Source organism: Melozone crissalis, unplaced genomic scaffold, assembly GCF_028551555.1.
Source record: "Melozone crissalis strain CALT ecotype California unplaced genomic scaffold, PUWL_Pcris_2 ptg000242l_1, whole genome shotgun sequence".
Lineage (NCBI taxonomy): Eukaryota > Metazoa > Chordata > Aves > Passeriformes > Passerellidae > Melozone > Melozone crissalis.
In genome coordinates, this window is record NW_026536001.1 from 102,383 (window position 1) to 130,285 (window position 27,903).

Sequence of the window (27,903 nt, forward strand, 5' to 3'; positions counted from 1 at the left end):
TGGGGGTCCCAGCATGCAGCCCCCACCCCAAAACCCCCCCTCAATGAGGAGCAGGAGGCTGCTGACCCTTGGAAAATTCTCTTTATTGGCCTGGCCAAGCCTTTCCTTCCTTGGGCCAGGGGGGGCTCGGGCCCCCCTCACCCCCCTGGGGGGGCTCTGTGGTTAAAGGGGGGGGGGAGAGGAGCTGAGACCTTCCCACCCCCCCCCCCAAAATAGGGGTGGGGTCGCTGGGGGGGGGTGGGGACCGTGGGGGTGATGGGGGGGGCAGCAGGAGCCGCCCCCTCCCCACCCTGTGCGTGTGGCCTGTGCAAAGTGTGCGATGGTTTTGGGTGGGTGGGGGGCTCCTCCTTCCCTTTTTCTGTTCCTTGGGGAGGAATTGGGGAGGGGTCCCAGCAGCTTTTCCCTCACCCATCCCAGAGCACAGCAGGAGCTGCCCCCATTGAGGCCCTCCAGCCTGGCTGAGGAGCTTAAAAACAACAAAAAAGGGTTAAAAATAAAGGAAAAAAAAACTAAACCAAAACTTAAACCTCAAAATCAGCTCCTGGGATTGAGGGGAGGGGGCTCACAGCAGCCTTTCCACCCCCTCCCCATTCCTACCGGAGCTGCTCCCATCGGGGCCCTCCAGCCTGGCTGAGGAGCTTAAAAACAACAAAAAAGGGTTAAAAAAAAACAAAACAAAACCAAACCAACAACGAAACCAAAACTTAAAACCCCAAACCAGCTGCAAAATCAGCTGCTGGGATTGAGGGCAGGGGGCTCACAGCAGCCCCGGGGGGGGCGTTGAGGCAACAGCAGCGGAGGAGAGAGAAACGCACTTGGTTGAATAAATATTTTTGGGGGGGGGTTCGGGCTCGGGGCGGGCCCCGCTCCGCCCCTCACGTCTGGTGCACCTCGTGGAACATCAGCTCCCGCGGGATTCGCGTCTCGGGCCCGAAATTTTTGGCCGCTCGGCGCTCGAAGGCGGCCACCATCTGCTTGACCACCTCGTCGAAGAACACGGTGGCCAGCTGGGAGTGCAGCAGGGAGCGGAACTCGAAGGAGATCTGAGGAGGAGGAGGAAGAGGAAGAGGTGAGGATGGGTGGGTGAGCTCCGCCTTCCCCCGGGGGGAGCCGGGCCGGGCTCGTACCGAGAAATCCACGGTGCTGGTGCGGGGGTAGCCGGGGATGCCGGGGCTGAAGCGCCAGTTGGTCTCCAGGTGGTTGAAGAGGCGCCCGTCGGTGCAGACGGCCTGGGGAGGGAGAGACGGGGGATCAGGGGGGCACCGGGAGCCACCTGGGACCACCGGGATCATCCCGGCCTGGGGAGGGAGAGATGGGAGCTCAGGGGGGCACCGGGACATCAGAGGGGCACCGGGAGCTCAGGGGGGCACCGGGGACCACTGGGATCATCCCGGCCTGGGGAATGGGAAATGGGAGCTCAGGGGGGCACCGGGATCAGCCCGGCCTGCGGAGGGGGCACCGGGAGCTCAGGGGGGCACCGGGAGCCAGCGGGAGCATCCCCGAGGATGGAAAACCCTCCTGGATCCAGCCCAGCCTGGGGAGGGGGGAAATGGGAGCTCAGGGAGGCACCGGGATCGTCCTGGAGGATGGGAAAACCCTCCCAGGTCCAGCCTGGCCTGGGGAGGAGGCAATGGGAGCTCAGGGGGGCACCGGGAGCCACCGAGGACCACAAGGAGCATCCCCGAGGATGGGAAAACCCTCCCAGGTCCAGCCTGGCCTGGGGAGGGGGAAATGGGAGCTCAGGGAGCACCGGGATCATCCTCGAGGATGGGAAACTCTCCCGGGTCCAGCCCGGTCTGAGATTCCCCCTGAGCCACGTCCTGGGCACCTCTGAACTTCCCCGGGCACCTCCAAAGCCTGAGAGCTCTTTCCGTGGGGAAATTCCAAACTGAACCGCCCTGGAACGACCTGAGGCTGGTTTTCCTTCTCCTGTTCTTCCCTGGGAGCAGATCCTGACCCTGTTGTCCCATCAGGGAGTTGTGGGGTGAAAATGCCCCTCTGTTCTCCAGGCAGTTCCAAAGCCTGACCACCTTTGCCAGGAGGAAATTCCTCCTGATGTCCATCCTGACCCTCTCCTGGAGGAATTGGAGTTTTGGGGTGAAAGTTCCCCGCTGAGCCTCCTTTTCTCCCGGCAGTTCCAGAGCCTGGTCACTTTTTGTTCCTCCTGGTCCTCTCCTGGAGGAGTTTGGGGCTGTTCCTTCCCCTCCTGCTGTTCCCTGGGAGCAGATCCTGACCCTGGAGTTTTGGGGTGCAAATTCCCCCCTGGGCCTCCTGTTCCAGGCAGTTCCAAAGCCTGACCACCTTTTCCAGGAGGAAATTCCTCCTGATGTCCATCCTGAGCCTCTCCTGGAGGAATCTGGGGCTGTTCCCTCTCACCCTGGTGTTCCCTGGGAGCAGATCCTGACCCTGCTCTCCCACCAGGGAGTTTTGGGGTGAAAATTCCCTCCTGATCCTGTTCTCCAGGCAGTTCCCCCACCTTTGCCAGGAGGAAATTTCCCTGGTGTCCACCCTGAACCTCTCCCCTGGGAGCAGATCCTGACCCTGGGCTGAAAATTCCCCTCGTGAGTCTCCTGTTCCAGGCAGTTCCAAAGCCTGACCACCTTTTATTCCTCCTGGTGTCCACCCTGAACTTCTCCTGGAGCAGTTTGGGGCTGTTCCTTCTCCACTTGGTGTTCCTGGGAGCAGATCCTGACCCTGCTCTCCCATCAGGGACTTGTGGGGTGAAAATTCCCCCCTGAACTTCTTTCCTCCAGGCAGCTCCAAAGCCTGACCACCTTTTCCATGAGGAAATTCCTTCTCATGTCCATCCTGAACTTCTCCTGGAGGAGTTTGGGGCTGTTCCTTCCCCTCCTGCTGTTCCTGGGAGCAGATCCCGACCCTGCTCTCCCATGAGGGACTTGTGGGGTGAAAATTCCCCCCTGATCCTCCTTCCCTCCAGGCTGAGCCCCTTCCCAGCTCCCTCAGGGTTTCTCCAGAACCTTCTCCAGCCCGTCCTGAGCTCACCTTGACCAGGTGGGGCCGCACCAGGGTGACAATGGAGGTGTAGCGCTCCAGCACGGGCGGGAACCCCACCTCCAGCTGGGCCTTGAGGTGGCCCTGGCGCCGCGACACCACCACGGATTTCTTGCACCAGGGCACGAAGTTCTTGTAGTCCTCCACGTTGGCCACCACGTCGTACATCTCCTGCATGGAGTACCTGGGACAGAAATGGGGCTGGGGTTGGGCTGGGACTGGGGAAGGGGATGGGGCTGCAGTTGGGACTGGGGTCAGGGTTGGGACTGGGGTTGGGGCTGAGGCCATGATTGGGGTTGGGGTTGGGTCTGGGGTCAGGACTGGGATTGGGGTTGGGCTGGGGTCTGAGTTGGGGTTGGGGTTGGAGCTGGGGTTCGGCTGGGGCTGAGGTCAGAACTGGATTTGGGACTGGAGCTGGGGTTGGGGCTGGGCTGGGATTGGGGTCAGGGTTGGGATTGGGGCTGAGGCCATAATTGGGGTTGGGATTGGGCTCAGGGCTGTGGTCACAGCTGGGATTGGGATTGGGGCTGGGGTCAGGGCTGGGATTGGGGCTGGGCTGGGGTCTGAGTTGGGGTTGGGATTGAGATTGGAGCTGGGGCTGGCCTGGGGCTCGGACTGGGATTAGGGCTGGGGCTGGGGCTGGGATTGGGGTCGGGGCTCGGGTTGAGCTGGGGCTGGAGTTGGGATTGGGATTGGGGTCGGGGCTGAGGCCGGGATTGGGGTTGAGGCTGAGCAAGTCCGGAGCCGGGGCTGGGAGCCCAGCTGGGAGCCCAGTTCCAGCTCCCAGCCCAATCCCAATCCTAACCCCAGCCCTGACCCCAACCCCAGCCCCAGTTTTGACCTTAACTCCAGTTCCAACCCCGGTCACAGCCCCAGCCCCAGCTCCAATCCCAAATCCTGCCAAAATCTCAGGGGTCCCCGACCCCAACCTTGACCCTGACTTTAATCTCAACCCCAACCCCAGCCCCAAACCCGGTTCCAATCCCCACCCCAGCCCCCCCGGTGTCACCCACCCGATGATCCGTCTCTCCGAGTACTCCTTGCGTTTGTTGCTGAGGCTCAGGAAGCCCCGGCTGGGCTGAGCTCGGGGCTCCCAGGCCAGCACGGGCCGGGCCGGGCGGGACGGGCGGAGCCCGCACGGGAACGCGTGCCTGGGGACAACGGGGACAACGGGGGGCACAGGGTGGCACTGGCAGCACCAACTGACAACGGGGGGCACCGACTGGCACCGGGGGGCACCGGGACGTGCGGCAGCCCCAGGAGCACCTTGGGCCCTTCCAGAGATTCCCAAACCCTTCCTGAGCTTCCCAAACTCTTCCAGAGATTCCCAAATCCTTCCTGAGCTTCCCAAACCCTTCCCGAGATTCCCAAATCCTTCCAGAGCATCTCAAATCCTTCCAGAGATTCCCAAATCCTTCCAGAGATTCCCAAATCCCTTCCAGAGATTCCCAAATCCCTTCCAGAGCTTCAGGTCCCTCCCAGAGCTGCCCAAGTCCCTCCAGAGCCTCACAGGTTCCTCCAGAGCTTCCCAAATCCCTCCAGAGCTTCTCGGGTCCCTTCCAGGGCTTTCCAAATCCCTCCAGAGCTTCCCAAATCCTTTCTAGGGTCTCCCAAATCCCTCCAGGGTTTCCCAAATCTCTTCAGAGCCTCACAGGTTCCTCCAGAGCTTCCCAAATTTCTTCCCGAACTTCCCAAAACTCTCCAGAACTTCCCAGGTCCCTTCCAGAGCATCCCAAATCCTTCCAGAGCATCCCAAATCCTTCCTGAGATTCCCAAATCCTTCCTGAGCTTCCCAAATCCTTCCTGAGATTCCCAAATCCTTCCTGAGATTCCCAGGTCCCTCCCAGAGCTGCCCAAGTCCCTCCAGAACCTCACAGGCTCCTCCAGAGCTCCCCAAATTTCTCTCAGAGCTCCCCCAATCCCTCAAGAACCACCCAGGCCCCTCCAGAGCTTCCCAAATTCCTACAGAGTTTCTCGGGTCCCTTCCAGGCTTCCCAAATCCCTTCAAGGGTTTCCCAAATCCCTCCAGGGCTTCCCAAATCCTTCCCAGTGTTTCCTAAATCCTTTCAGAGCTGCCCAAGTCCCTCCCAGGCTTTCCAAATCCCTTTCAGGGCGTCCCAAATCCCTCCAGGGTTTCCCAAATCCCTCCAGGGTTTCCCAAATCCCTTCCAGGGTTTCCAAAATCCCTCCAGAGCTTCCCAAATCCCTTCCATACCATCCCAAGCCCCTCCAGACCATTCCCAGCCCACTCCCACCTGGCCTGGGTCGCTTCCTGATCAGCTCAGATCCTTCCAGTCCTCCCCTGGTCCTTTCTGGACTGGCCCAGGTCCCTTCCAGACCATCCCAGGTCCCTTTACACCGTCCCAAACCCCTTCAGACCATCCCAGATCCCTTCCAGACCAATCCAGGTCCCTTCCAGACCATCCCAAGCCCTTTCCAGACAGCCTCGGGTCCCTTTCTGACCTTCCCAAACCCCTTCAGACCATCCTAAACCCCCTCAGACCATCCTAAACCCCTTCAGACCATCCTAAACCCCTTCAGACCATCCTAAACCCCCTCAGACCATCCTAAACCCCGTCAGACCATCCTAAACCCCCTCAGACCAGCTCAGGCTCTTCCCAGGTCCCTTCCAGACCTCCCCAAACCTCCTCAGACCACCCCAAGCTCCTTCCAGACCATCCCAGGCCCCTTCCTGACCACCTCAGGCTCTTTCCAGACTTGCCCAAACCCCTTCCCACCATTCCAGGTCCCTTTCAGACCTTCCCAAACCTCTTCAGACCACCCCAAGCTCCTTCCTGACCACCCCAGACCCCTTCCAGACCATCCTAAACCCCTTCCATACCAGCTCAGGCCCTCCCACCCCTTCCAGACCAATCCAGATCCCTTCCAGACCACCCCAAGCCCTTTCCAGACAGCCTCAGGTCCCTTTCTGACCTTCCCAAACTCCTTCAGACCATCCTAAACCCCCTCAGACCATCCTAAACCCCGTCACACCATCCTAAACCCCGTCAGACCATCCTAAACCCCCTCAGACCATCCTAAACCCCGTCACACCATCCTAAACCCCGTCAGACCATCCTAAACCCCCTCAGACCATCCTAAACCCCTTCAGACCATCCTAAACCCCCTCAGACCATCCTAAACCCCTTCAGACCATCCTAAACCCCCTCAGACCATCCTAAACCCCTTCAGACCAGCTCAGGCTCTTCCCAGGTCCCTTCCAGACCTCCCCAAACCTCCTCAGACCACCCCAAACCCCTTCCAGACCATCACAACCCCCCTCAGACCATCCCAACCCCCCTCAGACCAGCTCAGGCTCTCTCAAGATGTGCCCAGGTCCCTCCCAGACTGGTGCCCTCCCGGTGCCCTCCCGGTGCCCTCCCGGTGCCGCTCCCGGTGCTGATCCCGGTGCCCTCCGGTGCCGCTCCCCGGGCTGATCCCGCCCTCCCCACCGGAACCACCGGGTCCCCGTGCCACTGTCCCCGAGCAGAGGTCACGGCCGCGGGGACGCAGCCGGTGCCGCCTCTCCCGGTGACACCGGGGCTCGGTTCCGCCGTGACCCCCGGTACCGGCCCGCTCCCGGTGTTCCCACACCGGGCTCGCTCCAAGGTCAGCCCCTCCCAGCCCTGTCCCGGTTCCTCCCTTCCGGTGGAACCGGGACCGGGCCCCACCGGGACCCCCGGGCCGGTCCCACCGGGACCTCCCGGTTCCGCCAAGGTGCCCCCGGATCACCGCGTCCCGAGGGGACCGGGAGCGCTGCCAGGCCCGGAGGAACCCCCGCAGCACCATCGCCGCCCCGGGCCCGCCCCGGTGCCCCCGGGGCCGGTGTGACCTCCGGGTCGCCGCCGCCGCTGCCGCTCACCTGCCGGGCGGGGCCGCCGCGGCCCGCAGGCGCTGCCGCGCCCCGAGCTGGAGGGCCCCGCGGAGCCGCCGGGCCGCCATCACCGGGCCGGGACCGCGGCCGGGCCGGAACCGGGACCGGGCCGGGACGCGGCGCCGCCGCCGCCCTGACCTCTCACCCCGTGACGTCACCGCGTCGCCATAGCGGCGGGTACGTCAAGGGGCGGGGCGAGGCGACGCCTCCCGAGCGAGGGATGATGGGAGTTGTAGTCGGGGGTGCGCGAGGCATGATGGGGGATGTAGTGCGGGGCGGGGCTGCGGCTGCAGCGGCACCGGGACCAACCGGGACCAACGGGGAGTGCCTGTCCCGGGGCTGCCCGGGGTGGGCTCTGCCTCCCACGTGTGCCCCCGGTCGGTGGGTCCGGAGAGGGACGGGGAGCCCTCCGTGCTGGGTCCCAGTAACGGCCCCGCTCCGAACCGGGGAGAGGAATTGAGAGACCAGGAACACGGAACCTGCGGGAGCTGTGTGGCCCGGGGCCTCCCAGTGTCTCCCAGAACATCCCAGTACAGCCCAGTACAGCCTAGTGTCTCCCAGTACTTCCCAGTACCGCCCAGCACAGCCCTGGGCCTCCCAGTGTCTCCCAGTTCAGCCCAGACCAGCTCGGCATTACCCAGTGCCAACCAGTTCCACCCAGCACAGCCCAGTCCAGTTCATCCCAGTATGGCCCAGTTCAGCCCAGTTCCTCCCAGCACATCCCAGTTCAGCCCAGAGAGGGACAGAGGTGGCACATGGGACCCCCAGGACCCTCTGCCACCATTCCAGAGCCCTTTGGGATGGAGGAGCTGCTGCTCAGGGACTCCCTGGGACCCCCAGGACCACCAGGGATGGGATTCCCACAGGACAGACCCCTCAGAGGGGATGGAGAGGGCACACGGGGACCCCCGGGACCCTCTCCCACCACCCCAGCACTCTTCGGGCTGAGGAAGCCGCGGTCCCGGGACCCCCGGGATTACCGACAGCTGCTCATGGATGCGATTTCCACCGGGAACATCCCAGAGTGGGTCAGAGCAGCAACCCCCGGGACCCTCGGGACCCCTGGGATTACTGACAACCCCTCATGGATGTGATTCCCATCGGGAACACCCCAGAGCAGAGACCCCCGGGATCCCCAGGATTACCGGGAGCCCTTCGTGGGTGTGATTCCCACCGGGGACATTCCAGAGCATCAACCTCCGGGACCCCCGGCACACCCCAGAGCAGCGACCTCCGGGATTACCGGGGCAGCCGCTCCCCGCTGTCCCCCGTCCCGCTCCCGCCGTGTCCCCCCGGGCTCTGCCGCTGCCCCGGGGCCGCCCCCGCCGCCGCCGCCGTTCGGGCCCGGTGGGCGGCGCATCCCCGGCGCTCCATCCCCGCCCCGCAGCCGCCCGAGCGGAGCCGCCGCGGCCGGACCCGATGCCGGGAGCTGGGCGCTGAGGGCGGCCCCGACATGGGGGTTCTCAGCATCACGGACCAGGTACGGCCGCCGTTCCCCCGTCCTTCCTTCCTTCCCCCGGTTGATTCCGCCCGGCCCCGTCGCCGCCGCGCCTCGGCCGGGCCGCGCCGCTACGGCAGCCCGGGGATGTGCGGCCTAGCGCGGCTCCGCCACCGGGCCCGGCCCGCCGCCGCCCCAGGCCGCGGGCCCCGCTCTACCGAGCCCTTCCCGCTGCTCCCGGTCCTGCTGCAGCTCCGGGACGGGCCGGGGTCACCGTTTGGAGCCGCTCTGGCCGTGCCCGCCGGGCCCAGCGGGGGCCGGGCCGGGAACGGGAACGGGAGAGCGCCGGGGATGGGAGCCTCAGAACCGGGAACGGGAGAGCCCTGGGAATGGCAGAATCCCGGGAATGGGACCCTCAGAACCGGGAACGGGAACGGGAGAGCGCCGGGGATGGGAGCCTCAGAACGGGGAACGGGAGAGCCCCGGGAATGGCAGAATCCCGGGAATGGGACCCTCAGAACCGGGAACGGGAACGGGAGAGCGCCGGGGATGGGAGCCTCAGAACGGGGAACGGGAGAGCCCTGGGGATGAGAGAACCCCGGGCCGGGAACGGGAGAGCGCTGGGGATGGGATCCCCGACCCTGGAACGGGAGAAGCCCGGGAATGGAACCCCCGGGCTGGGAACGGGAGAACCGCGGGGTTCCTTGGCCCGGGGATGTGAAGCATTAAAGAGGGATCCTGCACCGGGAGTGGGATCCTCAGAACCGGGAACGGCGGAGCCCCTGCAATGGGATATCCCGGCTCGGGAACGGGAGAAGCCCGGGAATGGGACACCTGGGTTGGGAATGGGAGAATCCTGGGAATGGCAGAACCCCTGGGAATGGGATCCCCCGGTCCTGCAACAGGAGAATCCCAGGAATGGGACACCAGAATCAGGAACACAACATCCCTGGGGTTGGGATACCTGGCTCGGGAACAGGAGAATCTGGGGAATGGCAGAACCCTGAAATTGGGAGAACTCCAGGAATGGGATCCCCCAGTCCTGGAATGGCAGAACTCTGGGAATGGGAGAACCCTGAGGTTGGGACCCCTGGATCGGGAGCAGGAGAACCCCAGGAATGGCTGAACCCCGTTCCAGCTGTGTCCCCATCAGTGTCACCCCCCCTGTTCCAGCTGTGTCCCCATCACTGTCACCACCTGTTCCAGCTGTGTCACTGTCCCCCCATTCTGTTCCAGCTGTGTCCCTGTCCCATTCCAGCTGTGTCCCTGTCCCATTCCAGCTGTGTCACTGTTCCCCTTTTCCAGCTGTGTCAGTCCCCCCATTCTGTTCCAGCTGTGTCACTGTCCCATTCCAGCTGTGTCACCGTCCCCCCTGTTCTAGCTGTGTCACTGTACCCCCCATTCCATTCCAGCTGTGTCACTGTCCCCTCTCCTTGTGTCCCCATCACTGTCCCCCCTCATTCCAGCTGTGTCCCTGTCCCATTCCAGCTGTGTCACTGTCCCCTCTGTGTCCCCGCAGCCCCCTCTGGTCCAAGCCATCTTTAACCGGGATGTGGAGGAGGTTCGGTCGCTGCTCAATCAGAAGGAGAACATCAATGTGCTGGTGAGTGAGGGCCTCCTGCTGCTGCTGCTGCCAAACTCACCCAGGGCTCCCCGATCCCTGCCATCCCCGTCCCATCAATCCCACAAATCCCATAAATCCCATCCCATCCCATCCCATCCCATCCCATCCCATAAATCCATCCCATAAATCCATCCCATCTCCATCCCTGTTCACATCCCATAAATCTCATAAATCCTGTCCTATCAATCCCACAAATTCCATCCCATCCCCATCCCAGTCCCTCCCAGTCTGTCCCAATCCCTCCCAGCCCCCTCTCAGTCTCTCTCCATCCCATCCCAGTCCCTCCCAGTCCTTCCCATCCCCATCCCATAAATCCCATCCCAATCCCCAGCCCCATCCCAGTCCCTCCCAGCCCCCTCCCAACCCCATCCCAGTTTCTCCCAGTCCCATCTCCATCCCCATCCCCATCCCATAAATCCCACAAATCCCATCCTATCCCATAAATCCTATAAATCCCATCCCAAAATCCCATCCCACAATCCCATCCCAAAATCCCATCCACATTCCATAAATCCCATCCTATGGATCCCATCACATAAATCCCCTCCCATAAATCCCATCCCATCCCATTCCAAAATCCCATAAGTCCCATAAATTCCATCCCATCCCCATCCTCATCCCAGTATCTCCCATCCTTTCCCAGTCCCTCCCAGTCCCTCCCAGTCCATCCCAGTCCCTCCCAGTCCTGCCCAACCCCATCCCAGTCTCTCCCAGTCCCATCCAAATCTCTCCCACATTTCCCAACCCCATCCCAATCCCTCCCAGTCCCTCTCAGTCCCTCCCAGCCCCATCCCAGCCCCATCCCAGTCCCATCCCAATCCATCCCAATCCATCCCAGTCCCATCCCAGTCTCTCCCAGTCTATCCCAGTCCATCCCAGTCCCATCCCAATCCATCCCAGTCCCATCCCAGTCCCTCCCAGCCCCATCCCAGTCCCATCCCAATCCATCCCAGTCCCTCCCAGTCCCTCCCAGTCCCTCCCAGCCACATCCCAGTCCCATCCCAATCCATCCCAATCCATCCCAGTCCCATCCCAATCCATCCCAATCCCTCCCAGTCCATCCCAGTCCCTTCCAGTCCCGCCCAGTCCCATCCCAGTCCCTCCCAGTCCATCCCAGTCCATCCCAGTCCCATCCCAATCCATCCCAGTCCCATCCCAGTCCCTCCCAGCCCCATCCCAGTCCCATCCCAATCCATCCCAGTCCCTCCCAGTCCCTCCCAGTCCCATCCCAGTCCCATCCCAATCCATCCCAGTCCATCCCAGTCCCATCCCAGTCCCTCCCAGCCCCATCCCAGTCCCATCCCAATCCATCCCAGTCCCTCCCAGTCCCTCCCAATCCCATCCCAGTCTCTCCCAGTCCCTCCCAGTCCCTCCCAGTCCCTCCCAGCCACATCCCAGTCCCATCCCAATCCATCCCAATCCCTCCCAGTCCATCCCAGTCCCATCCCAGTCTCTCCCAGTCCCTCCCAGTTCACAGCTGTCCCCCCTGCAGGATCAGGAACGCCGGACCCCTCTCCACGCTGCTGCCTACATCGGAGACGTTGCAATCCTCGAGCTGCTCATCCTGTCAGGTGAGGGCCAGAACCCCAAAATCACCCCAAAAACATCTGTGGATCCCAGAGAAAATCCCCTAAAATCTGTGGGGATCTGGAAAATCCCCTAAAATCTGTGGGGATCTGGAAAATCCCCTAAAATCTGTGGAGATCCCAAGAAAATCCCCTAAAATCTGGAAAATCCCCTAAAATCTGTGGAGATCTGGAAAATCCCCTAAAATCTGTGGAGATCCCAAGAAAATCCCCTAAAATCTGGAAAATCCCCTAAAATCTGTGGAGATCTGGAAAATCCCCTAAAATCTGTGGAGATCCCAAGAAAATCCCCTAAAATCTGGAAAATCCCCTAAAATCTGTGGAGATCTGGAAAATCCCCTAAAATCTGTGGATCCCAGAGAAAATCCCCTAAAATCTGTGGGGATCTGGAAAATCCCCTAAAATCTGTGGAGATCCCAAACACTTGATCCCACAGATCCCATTTTGGGGTTGCCTTTGGGGTTCAGGGAGCCCCTCTTGGGTTTTGGGGATGCTTTTGGGATTCAGGCTGTCCCCTTTGGCTTTTGGGGATACATTTGGGGTTCAGGGAGCCCCTGTTGTGTTTTGGGGATATTTTTGGGATTCAGGGTGTCCCCATTGGATTTCGGGAATGGTTTTGGGGTGCAGAGTGTTCCCGTTGGGTTTTTGGGATTCCTTTGGCATTCAGGGTGTTCCCATTGGGTTTTGGGGATACCTTTGGGGTGCAGGGAGCCCCTTTTGGGATTTGGGGATGCTTTTGGAATTCAGGGAGCCCCTGTTGGGTTTTGGGGATGCCTTTGGGGTACAGAGTGTCCCTGTTACGTTTTGGGGGAACTTTTGGGATGCTGTTAGGTTTTGGGGATACCTTTGGGATTCAGGGTGTCCCCATTGGATTTTGGGGATCCTTTTGGGGTGCAGAGTGTTTCCTGTTATGTTTTGGGGATGCTTTTGGGATTCAGGATGTCCTCATTGAGTTTTGGGGATGCCTTTGGGGTACATGGAGCCCCTACTGGGTTTTGGGGATATTTTTGGGGTTGCAGAGTGGCCCTGTTATGTTTTAGGGATACTTTTGGGGTGCAGAGTGCCCCTGTTATGTTTTGGGGATACTTTTGGGATGCTGTTAGGTTTTGGGGATACCTTTGGGATTCAGGGTGTCCCCATTGGGTTTTGGGGTTACCCTTGGGGTACAGGGAGCCCCTTTTGGGATTTGGGGATGCTTTTGGGATTCAGGGTGTCCCCGTTGAATTTTTGGGAATACTCTTGGGGTTCAGAGAGCCCCTGTTGGGATTTGTTGATTCCACAAAATCCCCACCAAAATAACCAAAATTTTATCCCATTCCTCTCCATCTTCAGAACCCTTTGGGGATTTGGGATTTTTCCCTGCCTGTTGTGGGGGTTCAGGGCAGCAGGGAGGGGCAGCTTTGGGGTTTTTCGGGGTGCTGAGGTGATTTTTTGGGGTGTGTCCCCCACAGGTGCTAACGTGAACGCCAAGGACACGGTGTGGCTGACGCCGCTGCACCGCGCCGCGGCCTCGCGCCACGAGGTGAGGGGTGAGGGGGGAAATTCCTGGGGGAAAGGGGGAAAAAATGGGATTTTGTGCTCACCTTTGCCTCCTCTGGGGTCTGGGGAATGCAGGAAGTTCTGGGGAAAAATTTCTCCTTGGAAAAAAAACTGCAATCCCACAGAGGGAAACCCCACAGAGGGAAATCCCACAGAGTGGGAAATCCCAGAGTGGGAAATCACAGAGAGGGAAATCCCACAGCAGGGAATCCCACAGAGTGGGAAACCCCACAGAGGGAAATCCCAGAGTGGGAAATCCCAGAGTGGGAAATCACAGAGAGGAAAATCCCACAGCAGGGAATCCCAGAGTGGGAAATCCCACAGAGGGAAATCCCAGAGTGGGAAACCCCAGAGTGGGAAACCCCAGAGTGGGAAATCACAGAGTGGGAAATCCCAGAGTGGGAAATCACAGAGAGGAAAATCCCACAGCAGGGAAATCCCAGAGTGGGAAGTCACAGAGTGGGAAACCCCACAGAGGGAAATCCCACAGAGAGATATCCCAGAATGGGAAGTCACAGAGGTAGAAATATAAAAGTGGGAAATTCCAGAGTTGGAAATCATAGCGTGGGAAAATCCCATAGCAGGGAAACCCCACAGAAGGAAATCCCACAGCAGGGAATCCCGGAGTGGGGAAATCCCACAGAGGGAAATCCCACAGAAGGAAATCCCAGAGTGGGAAATCCCAGAGTGGGAAATCCCAGAGCAGGGAAATCCCGGAGTGGGAAATAACAGACATAGAAATCACAAAGTGGGAAATCACAGACTGGGGAAATCCCACAGTGGGATATCCCATAGTGGGAAATCCCACAGCAGGGAAACGCCAGAATGGGAAATCCCACAGGGGGAAAGCACAGAGTGGGAAGTCATCTAGTGGGAAATCCCACAGCAGGGAAATCATAAAGTGGGAAATCATAAAGTGAGAAATCTTACAGTGGGAAATCCCATGGAGGGAAATCCCAGAGTTGGAAATCACAGAGGTAGAAATCAGAGTGGGCAATCCCAGAGTGGGAAATCTCACAGCAGGAAAATCCCACAGCAGGAAAATCCCAGAGTGGAAATCCCAGAGTGGGAAGTCACAGAGGTGGAAATCCCAGAGTGGGCAATGCCAGAGTGGGCAATGCCAGAGTGGAAATCCCAGAGTGGGCAATGCCAGAGTGGGCAATTCCAGAGTGGGCAATTCCAGAGTGTAAATCCCAAAGTGGGCAATCCCAGAGTGGGCAATCCCAGAGAGGGAAACCCCACAGCAGAAAACCCCGCTGTGATTTGGGGTCGCCAGCTCCGGGACCGCCAGGATTTGGGGTCTGGAGCCTTTCCCCGTTTGGCACCCCACAGAAAGCCCTCCAGCTGCTCCTGAAGCACTCGGCCGATGCCAACGCGCGGGACAAGCACTGGCAGACCCCGCTGCACGTGGCCGCCGCCAACCGGGCCACCAAGTGCGTGGAGGCGCTGCTGCCGCTGCTCAGCACCGTCAACGTGGCCGACCGCACCGGGCGCACGGCGCTGCACCACGCCGTGCACAGCGGCCACCTGGAGGTGACACCGGGGGGACAGGGGGACAGGGACACCGGGAGGGGATGGGGATGGGGCGGGAGGTGACATCGGGGTAGTCAAGGACATTGAGATGGGCAGGGATGTTGAGGTGGGTTGGGACATTGGCATGGGCAGGGGTGGGCAAGGACATTGGCATGGGCAGGGATGTTGGGGTGGGTTGGGACATTGGCATGGGCAGGGGTGGGCAAGGACATTGGCATGGGCAGGGATGTTGGGGTGGGTTGGGACATTGGCATGGGCAGGGGTGGGCAAGGACATTGGCATGGGCAGGGACGTTGGGGTGGGATGGGATATTGGCATGGGCAGGGGTGGGATGGGACATTGGCATGGGCAGGGATGTTGGGGTGGGCAGGAACAGGGGTGGGCAGCAAGGGCACTGGGGTGGGCAGGGACATCAGGATGTGCAGGGATAGGGACAGGCAGGGACATTGGGGAGGGCAGGGACATTAGAGTGAGTAGGGACATCAGGTTGGGCAGGGATAGGAGTGGCCAGTGGGGACGTTGGGATGGGCAGGGACAGGGACAGGCAGGGATGTTGGGATGGGCAGGGACAGGGACAGGCAGGGATGTTGGGATGGGCAGGGACATTGGGCTGGACAGGGATGGGGACAGGCAGGGATAGCGGTGGGGAGGGACGTCTGGGTGGGCAGGGGCGGAGGTGGGCAGAGAAAGGGATGGGCAGCAGGGATGTAAGGGTGGACAGGGACAGGGGTGGGCAGGGATGTTGAGATAGGCAGGGACCATCAGGATGGGCAACGACAGGCAGGGACATTGGGGTGGGCAGCAGGGACATCAAGGTGAGCAGCAGGGACATCAAGGTGAGCAGGGACATTGGAGTGGACAGGGACAGGGGTGGGCAGGAGGGACACTGGGGTGGGTAGGGACAGGGTGGGCTGGGACATTGGGGTGGGACGGTGGGCAGGATGGGCAGGGATGTGGGTGGGCAGGGACAGGGCTGGCCAGTGGGGACGTTGGGGTGGGCAGGGATAGGGGCAGGGACATTGGGGTGGGCAGGGACAAGGATGACCAGTGGGGACATTGGGGTGGGCTGGGACATCGGGGTGTGCAGGGACAGGGTGGGCAGCAGGGACACTGGGATGGACAGGGACATCGGGATGTGCAGGGATAGAGGAGGGCAGCGGGGATGCTGGGGTGGATAGGGACAGGCAGGGACATTGGGGTGGGCAGGGATAGGAGTGGGCAGCAGGGACATCAGGGTGGGCAGGGACATTGAGGTGGGCACAGACAGAGGTGGCCAGCAGAGGCATCGGAGTGGACAGGGACATTGTGGTGGCCCTGGACATTAGGGTGGCCAAGGACGTCGGGGTCAGCACAGACGGGGGTGGACAGGGACATTGGGGTGGGCACTGACAGGGACATTGAGGTGGCAGGGAAATTGGGGTGGCCCTGCTGACGCTGTCCCCACACCCCACAGATGGTGAACCTGCTGCTCAACAAAGGTGCCAGCCCCAGCACGTGTGACAAGAAGGACAGACAGCCCCTGCACTGGGCGGCCTTCCTGGGTAGGGGCTCCCTGCTGCTTCCACCTCCCTCTCCTCCCCTCCCACTCCCTCTCTCTCATCCCTTCTCCATCTCTCCCATTCCTCCTGTCCATCTCTCCCTTCTCTCCACATTTCCCACTCTTCATCTCTCCGTTCCCTCCATCTCTCCCACTCTTCCTCTCCATCTCTCCCATCCCTTCTGTCTCCCATCCCTTCTCTTCATCTCTCCCTTCTCTCCACATTTCCAAATTCCTCCTCTCCATCTCTCCTGTTCCTCCTCTCCCCCCAATGTCACAAGGATTCTCCTCTCAGTGTCCCCCATCTCCCTGATGTTCCCCATCTCCCCAATGTCCTCCATCTCCTTGGTGTCCCCATCTCCTTGGTGTCCTCAGTTTCCCTGGTGTCCCTACCTCCCCAATGTCCCCCATCTCCCCAGTGTCCCCATCTCTGTCCTCCATCTCCTCAGTGCCCCCCATCTCCTCAATGTCCCCCATGTCCTCAGCGTCCCCCATCACTCCAGTGTCCCCAGTCTTCCCAGTCTCCTCATCTCCCCAGCATCCTCCATCTCCCCAGCATCCTCCATCTCTTTGGTGTCCCCCATCTCTTTGGTGTCCTCCATCTCCCTGGTGTCCCCATCTCCCTGATGTCCCCCATGTCCTCAGTGTCCCTTATCTCTCTTGTTTTTCCCTGTCTCCCCATTTCTCCCCAGTGTCCCCATCTCCCCGTTGTCCCCGTTGTCCCCGCTGTCCCGTTGCTGTCACGGCTGTCCCCGCAGGTCACCTGGAGGTGCTGAAGCTGCTGGTGGCGCGCGGGGCCGATGTCATGTGCAAGGACAGGAAGGGTTACACGCTGCTGCACACGGCGGCCGCCAGCGGCCAGATCGAGGTCGTGCGTCACCTCCTCAGGCTGGGGGTGGAGGTGAGAGCCCAACACCTGCCCGGGGCTGGGAGAGGTGGGGCGGGAGCTGCACAGGTGGGGACAGAGACCTTGGTGGTTCCCAAAGTCCCAAATCCCAAATCCGCTGGACTTCATCGTTTCTGCAGATCCAAATTCTGTCACCCTGAGCAGCCCTGAGTGGTTCTCTGCTGCCTTTTTCCCACCTAAATCCCAAATCCTGAGGGTTTTATTGGTCCCTGAGATCAAGGAACCAAATTCCTTCCCCCTGGGTGGTGACAGGAGCTTTGGGTTCTCCTCATCCACCTTTCTCCATCTGGAAACCCTGGACCCCATGGATCCCTTGGACCCCACAGATCCCATGGACACCACAACCCCCAGAGGTCCCACAGATACTATAGATCCCACAGCCCCCACAGACCCCACAGCCCCCACAGACCCCACAGCCCCCACAGACCCCATGGACACCACAGACCCCACGGACCTCATGGGTTCCATCTCTCCTGCATGGATCCCATGGACCCCACAGATGCTACAGACCCCGGGGACACCACAGCCCCCACAGATCCCATAGACCCCACAGCCCCCATAGATCCTATAGACCCCACAGACCCCGTTGACCCCACAGATCCACATACCCCACAGCCCCCACAAACCCCATGGACACCACAGATCCAATGGACACCACAGATCCAATGGATCCCACAGACCCCATGGACACCACAGATCCAATGGATCCCACAGACCCCATGGACACCACAAACCTCAAAGACCCTGTTGACCCCACAGACCCCATAGCCACCACAGACCCCGTTGACCCCACAGATCCAGTGTTTCCCACAGGCCCTGTTGACCCCACAGATCCCATGGACCCCACAGGCCTTGTTGACCCCACAAACCCCACAGACCTCACAGATCCCATGGACCCCGTTAACCCCACGGACCCCCCAGCCCTCACAGACCCTGTTGACCCCACAGACCCCATGGACCCTGTTGACTCCACAGATCCCATTGACTCCCCAGCCCCCACAGACCCCAGGGATCCCACGCACTCCATGGGCCCCAGAGATCCCATGGGCCCCAAAGACCCCATTGACCCCACAGCCCCACTGCTCCCACGTGTCCCCCAGACCCCACAGACCCCACAAACCCCACAGACCCCACAAACCCCACATCCTCCTGGTGTCCCACAGATCGACGAGCCCAACTCCTTCGGGAACACGGCGCTGCACATCGCCCAGAGCCCCCACAGCCCTCACAGCCCCCACTGACCCCACAGATCCACAAACCCCACAGACCCCAAAGCCCCCACAGATCCCATGGACACCACAGACCTCAAGGACCCCATTGACCCCAAAGCCCCCACAGATCCCATGGACATCACAGACCTCAAGGACCCCATTGACCCCAAAGCCCCCACAGGCCCCATGGACCCCACAGACCCTGTTTACCCCACAAACCCCACATCCCCTTCGTGTCCTGCAGATCGACGAGCCCAACTCCTTTGGGAACACGGCGCTGCACATCGCCCACAGCCCCCACTGACCCCACAGATCCACAAACCCCACAGACCCCATGGACCCTGTTTACCCCACAAACCCCACATCCCCTTCGTGTCCCACAGATCGACGAGCCCAACTCCTTCGGGAACACGGCGCTGCACATCGCCTGCTACATGGGGCAGGACGCGGTGGCCAACGAGCTGGTCAACGTGGGGGCCAACGTCAACCAGCCCAACGAGAAGGGCTTCACCCCCCTGCACTTCGCCGCCGTCTCCACCAACGGCGCCCTGTGCCTCGAGATCCTCGTCAACAACGGCGCCGACGTCAACTTCCAGGTGGGCACCTCGGGTTTGGGGTCAGCTTCCAGGTGGGCACCTCGGGGTTGGGGTTATGGGGTCTTGGTGTCAACTTCCAGGTGGGAACCTCGGGGTTGGGGTCAACTTCCAGGTGGGCACCTTGGGGTTGGGGTCAGCTTCCAGGTGAGCACCTTGGGTTTGGGGTCAATTTCCAGGTGGGCACCTTGGGGTTGGGGTCAGCTTCCAGGTGGGCACCTCAGGTTTGGGGTCATCTTCCAGGTGGGCACCTTGGGGTTGGGGTCATCTTCCAGGTGGGCACCTCACATTTGGGGTCAACTTCCAGGTGGGCACCTCAGGTTTGGGGTCATCTTCCAGGTGGGCACCTCAGGTTTGGGGTCAGCTTCCAGGTGGGCACCTCACATTTGGGGTCAACTTCCAGGTGGGCACCTCACGTTTGGGGTCAATTTCCAGGTGGGCACCTTGGGGTTGGGGTCAGCTTCCAGGTGGGCACCTCAGGTTTGAGGTCAGCTTCCAGGTGGGCACCTTGGGGTTGGGGTTATGGCGTCCAGGGGTCAACTTCCAGGTGGGACAACTTGGGGTCTTGGGGTCAACTTCCAGGTGGGCACCTCGGGGTTGGGGTCAGGGGGTCTTGGGGTCAACTTCCATGTGGGGTGGCTTGGGGTTGGGGTTATGGGGTGGTGGGGTGTGGTGACAGGTGAGGGATCCTTGGGGTTTGAGGTTGGAGGGATGGAGAAGGTGTTGGTGTGTGGTTACAGGTGGGGCACCTTGGGGTTGGGGGCTCTTGGAGTGTGGTTACAGGTGAGGGACATCAGGGTTTGGGGTTGGGGAAGGTTTTGGGGTGTGGTTCCAGGTCAGGGAATTGAGGTTTGGGGTTGGAGGTGTGGCTCCAGGTCAGGGATCCTCAAGATTTTGGGGTTGGAGGGATGGGGAGGATGTTGGGGTGTGGCTCCAGATCCAGAATCCTTGGGATCTGAGGTTCGGGGATGGGGGAGGTTTTGGGGTGTGGCTCCAGGTGAGGGATCCTCAAGATTTTGGGGCCGGAAGGATGGAGAAGGTGTTGGGATGTGTCTGAGCCCCTCCTGTTGGCGTTGGAGGTTTTTGGGTGGTTTCGGGTTTTTGGGGTGGCTTTGGGGTGGTTCTGCATTTTTGGGGTGGTTTTGGGATGGTTTTGGGGTTTTGGGGTGGTTTTAGGGTGTGTCTGAGCCCCTCCTGGGGGCGTTGGGTGGATTTGGATTTTTGGGGTGGTTTTGGGGTGGTTCTGCATTTTTGGGGTGGTTTTGTGGTGGTTCTGCGTTTCTGGGGTGGTTTTGGGGTTTTGGGGTGGTTTTAGGGTGTGTCTGAGCCCCTCCTGGGGGCGTTGGGTGGATTTGGATTTTTGGGGTGGTTTTGGGGTGGTTCTGCATTTTTGGGGTGGTTTTGTGGTGGTTCTGCGTTTCTGGGATGGTTTTGGGATGGTTTTGGGGTTTTGGGGTGTGTCTGAGCCCCTCCTGGTGACATTGGGTGGTTTTGGGAAGGTGTTGGGTTTTTTGGGGTGGTTTTGGTTTTTTGGGGTGGTTTTGGTTTTTTGGGGTGGTTTTGGGGTGGTTCTGCATTTTTAGGGTGGTTTTGGGGTGGTTTTGCGTTTTTGGGGTGGTTTTGGGATGGTTTTGGGGGTTTTGGGGTGGTTTTGGGATGGTTTTGGGGTTTTTGGGGTGGTTCTGGGGTGTGTCTGAGCCTCTCCTGGGGGCGTTGGGTGGATTTGGGTTTTTGGGGTGTTTTTGGGATTTTTGGGGTTTTTGGGGTGTGTCTGAGCCCCTCCTGGGGGCGTTGGGTGGTTTTGGATTTTTGGGGTGTTTTTGGGGTGTTTTTGGGGTGTTTTTGGGGTGTGTCTGAGCCCCTCCTGGTGGGGTTCCTGCAGAGCAAGGAAGGGAAGAGCCCCCTGCACATGGCGGCGATCCACGGACGGTTCACGCGCTCGCAGATCCTCATCCAGAATGGTCAGTGGGGCCTTTCCTGCCCGATCCCGAATTTCCCTGAAACTTCCAGAACCTCCTGGGGGCTCAGGGAGGGGGTTCAGACCTTCCCAAGCCATCACCCCAAATCCCCAGGGGGGGCTCTTGTGGTGTTTTCCCCAATATTCCTTTCATAAAATTAGAACATTCCCATCAGATCCTCCAAAATTCCGATATTTTCCCCAAAATTCCCATCAGATCCTTCAATATTGCAATGTTTTTCCCCGAAATTCCCATCAGATCCTCCAAAATTCCGATATTTTCCCCAAAATTCCCATCAGATCCTTCAATATTGCAGTATTTTTCCCCAAAATTCCTGTTAGCATCCTCCAAAATTCCAGGATTTTGGATTTGGGGCCATCTCTGGGATGGGAATTTGGGGATTTTGAATCTGGGGGTGCCCTTGGGGGTGGGAATTTGGGGATTTTGGAGCCTGGATCTGTCCCTGGCTGTGGGAATTCCTGGATTTTTGGACCTGGGGCTGTCCCTGGGGTGGGAATTTTGGGATTTTGGATCTGGGGTAGGAATTTGAGGATTTTGGAGCCCGGATGTGTCCCTGGTTTGGAAATTCTGGGATTTTGGAGCCCGGGACCTTCTCTAGAGTGGGAATTCCAGGATTTTGGATCTGGGGCTGTCCCTGATTTGGAAATTCTGGGATTTTGGATCTGGGGTGGGAATTCCAGGATTTCAGAGCCCGGAATCTTCTCTGGATGGGAATTCCAGGATTTTGGAGCCTGAAGCCCTCCCTTGGGTGGGAATTCCAGGATTTTGGATCTGGGATGGGAATTCCAGAGTTTCAGAGCCCAGATCTGTCCCTGGTTTGGAAATTCTGGGATTTTGGAGCCCAGGACCTTCTCTAGGGTGGGAATTCCAGGATTTTGGATCTGGGGCTGTCCTTGGTTTGGAAATTCCAGGATTTTGGAGCATGCATCTGTCCCTGGGATGGGAATTTGGGGATTTTGGAGCCCAGATCTGTCCCTGGGCTTGGAAATTCCAGGATTTTGGATCTTGGATGGGAATTCTGGGATTTTGGGTTTGGGGCTGTCCCTGGGTTTGGAAATTCCAGGATTTTGGAGCCCAGAACCTTCTCAGGGATGGGAATTCCAGGATTTTGGATCTGGGATCTGTCCCTGATTTGGAAATTCTGGGATTTTGGAACCTGGAGTGGGAATTTTGGGATTTGGGAGCCCAGGGGTGTCCCTGGGATGGGAATTTGGGGATTTTGGTGCTTGGATCCGTCCCCAGGGCGGGGATTCTGGGATTTTGGATCTGGTGCGAGAATTCCAGAGTTTCAGAGCCCAGATCTGTCCCTGGTTTGGAAATTCTGAGATTTTGGATCTGGGGCTGTCCCCGGATTTGGAAATTCCAGGATTTTGGATCTGGGGTGGGAATTCCAGGATTTCAGAGCCTGGATCTCTCCCTGGTTTGGAAATTCTGGGATCCGTCCCTGGTTTGGAAATTTGGGGATTTTGGAGCCCAGAACTTTTTCTGGGGTGGGAATTCGGGGATTGTTGGATCTGGGGTGGGAATTCCGGGATTTCAGAGCCTGGATCTGTGCCTGGGATGGCAATTCTGGGATTTTGAATCTGGGGGTGTCCCTGCGGTGGAAATTACGGGATTTGGGGTTTGGGGGTGTCCCTGATTTGGGAATTCCGGGATTTCGGAGCCCGGAACCTTCTCAGGGGTGGGAATTGTGGGATTGTTGGATCTGGGATGGGAATTTGGGGTTTTTGGATCTGGAGGGGAAATTCCAGGATTTCAGAGCCCAGAGCCCTCCCTTGGGTGGGAATTCTGGAATTTTGGGTTTGGAGATGTCCCTGATTTGGGAATTCTGAAATTTTGGAGCCCAGAACCTTTTCTGGGGTGGGAATTGTGGGATTGTTGGATCTGGGGTGGGAATTCCGGGATTTGGGATTGCGGAACGTTCCGGAACAGAGCGGAGCCTCTGCCCCGCAGGCAGTGAGATCGACTGTGCCGACAAGTACGGCAACACCCCCCTGCACGTCGCTGCTAGATACGGCCACGAGCTGCTAATTAGTACGTTAATGACCAATGGTGCTGACACTGCCAGGTGAGCCCGGGCTGCCCTTCCAGAACCTTCCGGGGGGGCTGGGAGGGTCCTGGGAGGGTTTCCAGAATGTTCTGGGTCCTTGAAGGGTTCTGGGGTGTTCCAGGAGAATCCTGGAAGGGTTTCCAGAATGTTCTGGGTCCTTGAAGGGTTTCCAGAATGTTCTGGGAGGGTCCTGGAAGGGTTTCCAGAATGTTCTGGTCTCCTGCTGGGTCCTGGGAGAGTTCTGGGATGTTCTGGGTGGGTTCTGGAAGGGTTTCCAGAATGTTCTAAGCTCCTGGAAGGGTTCCCAAGGTGTTCTGGGAGGGTTTCCAGAATGTTCTGGTCTCCTGCTGGGTCCTGGAGGGGTTTCCAGGATGTCCTGGGTGGGTCCTGGAAGGGTTCTGTGCTCCTGCTGGGTCCTGGAAGGGTTTCCAGAATGTTCTGGTCTCCTGCTGGCTCCTGGAGGGGTTCTGGAGTGTCTTGGGAGGGTCCTGGAAGAGTTCTGGGGTGTTCTGGGTCCTGGAAGGGTTCCTGAAAGGTGCTAGGACAGTTGTGGAAGGGTTTCCAGAATGTTCTGGGTCCTGGAAGGGTTTCCAGGATGTTTTGGGAGAGTCCTAGAAAGGTTTCCAAAAATGTCCTGAAAGGGTTTCCAGAATGTTCTAAGCTCCTGGAAGGGTTCCCAAGGTGTCCTGGGAGGGTTTCCAGAATGTTCTAAGCTCCAGCTAAGTGTCCTGGGAGGATCCTGGGAGGGTTTCCAGAATGTTCTGGGTCCTGGAAGGGCTCTGGGGTGTTCCAGGAGAATCCTGGAAGGGTTTCCGGAATGTTCTGGATGGGTCCTGGAAGGGTTCTGGGGTGTTCTGGGTGGGTTCTGGAAGGGTTTCCAGAGTGTTCTAAGCTCCTGGAAGGGTTCCCAAAGTGGCCTGGGAGGATCCTGGAAGGATTTCCAGAATGTTCTGGGAGAGTCCTGGAAGGGTTTCCAGAATGTTCTGGGTCCTGCTGGGTCCTGGAGGGGTTTCCAGGATGTCCTGGGTGGGTCCTGGAAGGGTTCTGTGCTCCTGCTGGGTCCTGGAAGGGTTTCCAGAATGTTCTAAGCTCCTGGAAGGGTTCCCAAAGTGGCCTGGGAGGATCCTGGGAAGGTTTCCAGAATGTTCTGGGAGAGTCCTGGAAGGGTTTCCAGAATGTTCTGGTCTCCTGCTGGCTCCTGGAGGGGTTCTGGAGTGTCTTGGGAGGGTCCTGGAAGAGTTCTGGGGTGTTCTGGGTCCTGGAAGGGCTCTGGGGTGTTCCAGGAGAATCCTGGAAGGGTTTCCAGAATGTTCTGGATGGGTCCTGGAAGGGTTCTGGGGTGTTCTGGGTGGGTTCTGGAAGGGTTTCCAGAGTGTTCTAAGCTCCTGGAAGGGTTCCCAAAGTGGCCTGGGAGGATCCTGGGAGGGTTTCCAGAATGTTCTGGGAGAGTCCTGGAAGGGTTTCCAGAATGTTCTGGGTCCTGCTGGGTCCTGGGAGGGTTCCTAAAGGGTCCTAGGAGGGTCCTGGAAGGGTTTCCAGAATGTTCTGAGCTCCTGGAAAGGTTCCCAAAGTGTCCTGGGAGGGTCCTGGAAGGGTTTCCAGAATGTTCTGGGTCCTGGAAGGGCTCTGGGGTGTTCCAGGAGAACCCTGGAAGGGTTTCCGGAATGTTCTGGATGGGTCCTGGAAGGGTTCTGGGGTGTTCTGGGTGGGTTCTGGAAGGGTTTCCAGAGTGTTCTGGGAGAGTCCTGGGAGGGTTTCCAGAATGTTCTGGGAGAGTCCTGGAAGGGTTTCCAGAATGTTCTGGTCTCCTGCTGGCTCCTGGAGGGGTTCTGGAGTGTCTTGGGAGGGTCCTGGAAGGGTTCCTGAAAGGTCCAAGGACAGTTGTGGAAGGGTTTCCAGAATGTTCTGGGTCCTGGTAGGGTTTCCAGAATGTTCTAAGCTCCTGGAAGGGTTCTCAGAATCTCCTGGCTGGGTCCTGGAAGGGTTTCCAGAATGTTCTGGGGTCCTAAATGGTCCTGGAGGGGTTCTGGGGTGTCCTGGGAGAGTTCTGGAAAGGTTTCCAGAATGTTCTGAGCTCCTTGCTGGGTCCTGGAAGGGTTCTGGGGTGTTCTGGGTGGGTCCTGGAAGGGTTTCCAGAACGTTCTGGGTCCTGGTGCCATCCCATGTCCCATCCCAGGGCTGGATCCAGCCCTGGTGGGATCTCACCAGGACAAAGGAGCTGCCCAAGGAGCCAGAGACCCCAAAGTGACCAAAACCCTTCCCAGAGGAGGCCGGCAGCACCTTGGGGAGGTTTTAATGCCAAAATTAAAACAAAATTGAGGAGGTTTTTATGGCAAAATTTAAAAAAATTAATGAGGTTTTTAATCCCAAAATTAAAAAAAAAAACTTGAGGAGGTTTTTATGCCGAAATGAAAAATCTTGAGAAGGTTTTAATGCCAAAATTAAAACAAAATTGAGGAGGTTTTTATGGCAAAATTTAAAAATTGAGGAGGTTTTTATGGCAAAATTTAAAAAAAATAATGAGGTTTTTAATCCCAAAATTAAAAAAAAAAAACTTGAGGAGGTTTTTATGCCGAAATGAAAAATCTTAAGGTTTTAATGCCAAAATTAAAAAAACTTGAGGAGATTTAAATGCCGAAATTAAAAACTTGAGGAGGTTTTAATGCCAAAATTAAAAAAATGTGTGGAGATTTTTAGTCCCAAAATGAAAAAATTTGAGGAGGTTTTTAATGCCAAAAATAAGAACTTTAAGGAGATTTTTAATCTCATAATTTAAAAATTTGAGGAGGTTTTAATGCCAAAAGTTAAAAATGTGAGGAGGTTTTTTTTATGCCAAAATTAAAACATTTGAGGAGGTTTCTAATCCCAAAATTAAAAGCATCGGAGGAAATTCTAATCTCAAAACACTTGAGGAGATTTTTAATCCCAAAATTAAAAAATCTGAGGAGGTTTTAATGCCAAAATTAAGAAACTTGAGGAGGTTTTTAATCCCAAAATGAAAAAATCCAGGAGGTTTTTTTATGCCAAAATTAAAACATTTGAGGAGATTACATTTGAGGAGATTTTTAATATCAAAATTAAAAAATCTGAGGAGGTTTTAATGCCAAAATTAAGAAACTTGAGGAGGTTTTTAATCCCAAAATGAAAAAATCCAGGAGGTTTTTTTATGCCAAAATTAAAACATTTGAGGAGATTTTTAATATCAAAATTCAAAAATCTGAGGAGGTTTTAATGCCAAAATTAAGAAACTTGAGGAGGTTTTCAATCCCAAAATTCCCATTCCTGCCCCACCCGTCCCTGCAGGCGCGGCATCCACGACATGTTCCCCCTGCACTTGGCCGTTCTCTTCGGGTTCTCCGACTGTTGTCGCAAGCTGCTTTCCTCAGGTGACCGTCCCCGCCCCGTCCCCGTGCCAGCCCCGCCCCGGTGGCCCTCGGGGACAGCCGGGTGGCCCTCGGGGACGGCCGGGTGACGCCGGTGTCCCCCCAGGTCAGTTGTACAGCATCGTGTCCTCGCTGAGCAACGAGCACGTGCTGAGCGCCGGCTTCGACATCAACACCCCCGACAACCTGGGCAGGACCTGTCTGCACGCTGCTGCTTCCGGAGGGTGGGGACAGCTTGGGGACATTTGGGGACACCTTGGGGACATGGGGATAACCTGGGGACAGCCGGAGGGGACATAGGGACACCTGGGGATAGCCTTGGGACAGCCCCGACAGCCTGGGCGGGACCTGTCTGCACGCTGCTGCTTCCGGAGGGTGGGGACAGCTTGGGGACATTTGGGGACACCTTGGGGACATGGGGATAACCTGGGGATATGGGGACATGGGCACATGGGGATAGCCAGGGCACAACCTGGGTGGGACCTGTCTGCACGCTGCTGCTTCCGGAGGGTGGGGACACCTTGGGGACATTTGGGGACACCTTGGGGACACCTGGGGACAGCCTTGGGATAGCCTAGGGACACCTGGGGATATGGGGACATAGGAACAGCCCCGACAACCTGGGCAGGAGCTGTCTGCACGCTGCTGCTTCCAGAGGGTGGGGACACCTGGGGACAGCCTTGGGGACACCTGGGGACATGAGGGGACAGCTGGGGACACAGGGACAGTCTGGGGATATGGGGATAACCCCGACAGCCTGGGCAGGAGCTGTCTGCACGCTGCTGCTTCCGGAGGGTGGGGGGACATGGGGACACCTTGGGGACATTTGGGGACACTTGGGGACATGGGGATAACCTGGGGGCACCTGGGATATGGGGATGTGGAGATCCCTGGGGATATGGGGACATGGGGACACCCCCAACAGCCTGGGCGGGACCTGTCTGCACGCTGCTGCTTCCGGAGGGTGGGGACAGCTGGGGACACCTTGGGGACACCTTGGGGACACTTGGGGACACTTGCGGGGACAGCTCGGGAAAGGCTGGGGACACCTTGGGGACATTTGGGGACACCTGGGGACATGGGGACACCTGGGGACATGGGGACATGGGGACAGTGCTCCGAGCGAGGGCACGGAGCTGCTCAGAGCAGGGATGGGAAGCTGGACGGGTTCTGGGGGTGACACTTGTGGGGGGGACATTTCTGGGTGGCCTGGTGACACTTGGGGTGCCTGAGGGACACTTTGGGTGACACGGAGACATTTTTGGATACCTGGAAGACACTCTGGGTGGCATGGTGACACTCTGGGTGGCGTGGGGACACTCCAGTTGTCATGGGGACACTCTGGGTGGCATGGTGACACTCTGGGTGGCATGGGGACACTCTGGGTGGCGTGGGGACACTCCAGTTGTCATGGGGACATTTCTGGTTCCCTGAAGGGCAGTTTGGGTGGCATGGTGACACTTCGGGTGGCATGAGGACACTCTGGGTGGCTGGGGGGACACCAGGTGGCATGGGGACATTTCTGGTAGGTGGAGGACACTCTGGGTGGCGTAGTGACATTTCTGGGTGCCTGAGGGACATTTCTGGGTGGCCTGGTGACACTCTGGGGTGGCCTGGGTGACACTGCCGTGTCCCTG

General features: G+C 58.5%; 2 protein-coding genes across 2 annotated transcripts in view; one reads left to right on the top strand and one right to left on the bottom strand.

The window, feature by feature from the left end:
- Positions 1 to 246: 246 nt before the first annotated feature.
- COQ10A (coenzyme Q10A) lies at positions 247 to 6,954 on the bottom strand. Its single transcript, XM_054294338.1, has 5 exons — positions 6,875 to 6,954; positions 4,026 to 4,163; positions 3,004 to 3,196; positions 1,128 to 1,229; positions 247 to 1,043 (listed from the first exon to the last, which is right to left on the bottom strand). Exons 1-5 carry the CDS (start codon positions 6,952 to 6,954, stop codon positions 876 to 878), a joined length of 681 nt encoding a protein of 226 aa, XP_054150313.1. The 3' UTR covers positions 247 to 875.
- A 1,329-nt stretch (positions 6,955 to 8,283) lies between these two features.
- Positions 8,284 to 27,903, top strand: part of ANKRD52 (ankyrin repeat domain 52) — a 59,010-nt gene continuing 39,390 nt past the window's right edge. Inside the window, 12 exon segments of the mRNA XM_054294333.1 lie at positions 8,284 to 8,366; positions 9,844 to 9,927; positions 11,441 to 11,519; positions 12,986 to 13,056; positions 14,406 to 14,606; positions 16,060 to 16,147; positions 16,902 to 17,044; positions 18,645 to 18,857; positions 20,737 to 20,815; positions 22,787 to 22,901; positions 26,187 to 26,269; positions 26,373 to 26,490. Coding sequence (XP_054150308.1) covers positions 8,340 to 8,366; positions 9,844 to 9,927; positions 11,441 to 11,519; positions 12,986 to 13,056; positions 14,406 to 14,606; positions 16,060 to 16,147; positions 16,902 to 17,044; positions 18,645 to 18,857; positions 20,737 to 20,815; positions 22,787 to 22,901; positions 26,187 to 26,269; positions 26,373 to 26,490 — 1,301 coding nt within the window. The 5' untranslated portion in view covers positions 8,284 to 8,339.

Excerpts from the sequence above, each read along its gene's own strand:
- COQ10A (XM_054294338.1), bottom strand. The coding sequence starts at position 6,954 with ATGGCGGCCCGGCGGCTCCGCGGGGCCCTCCAGCTCGGGGCGCGGCAG. Across the intron at positions 4,164-6,874 it reads GCGGCGGCCCCGCCCGGCAG|GCACGCGTTCCCGTGCGGGC; the intron begins GTGAGCGGCAGC and ends CGTTGTCCCCAG. Across the intron at positions 3,197-4,025 it reads TCGGAGAGACGGATCATCGG|GTACTCCATGCAGGAGATGT; the intron begins GTGGGTGACACC and ends TTTCTGTCCCAG.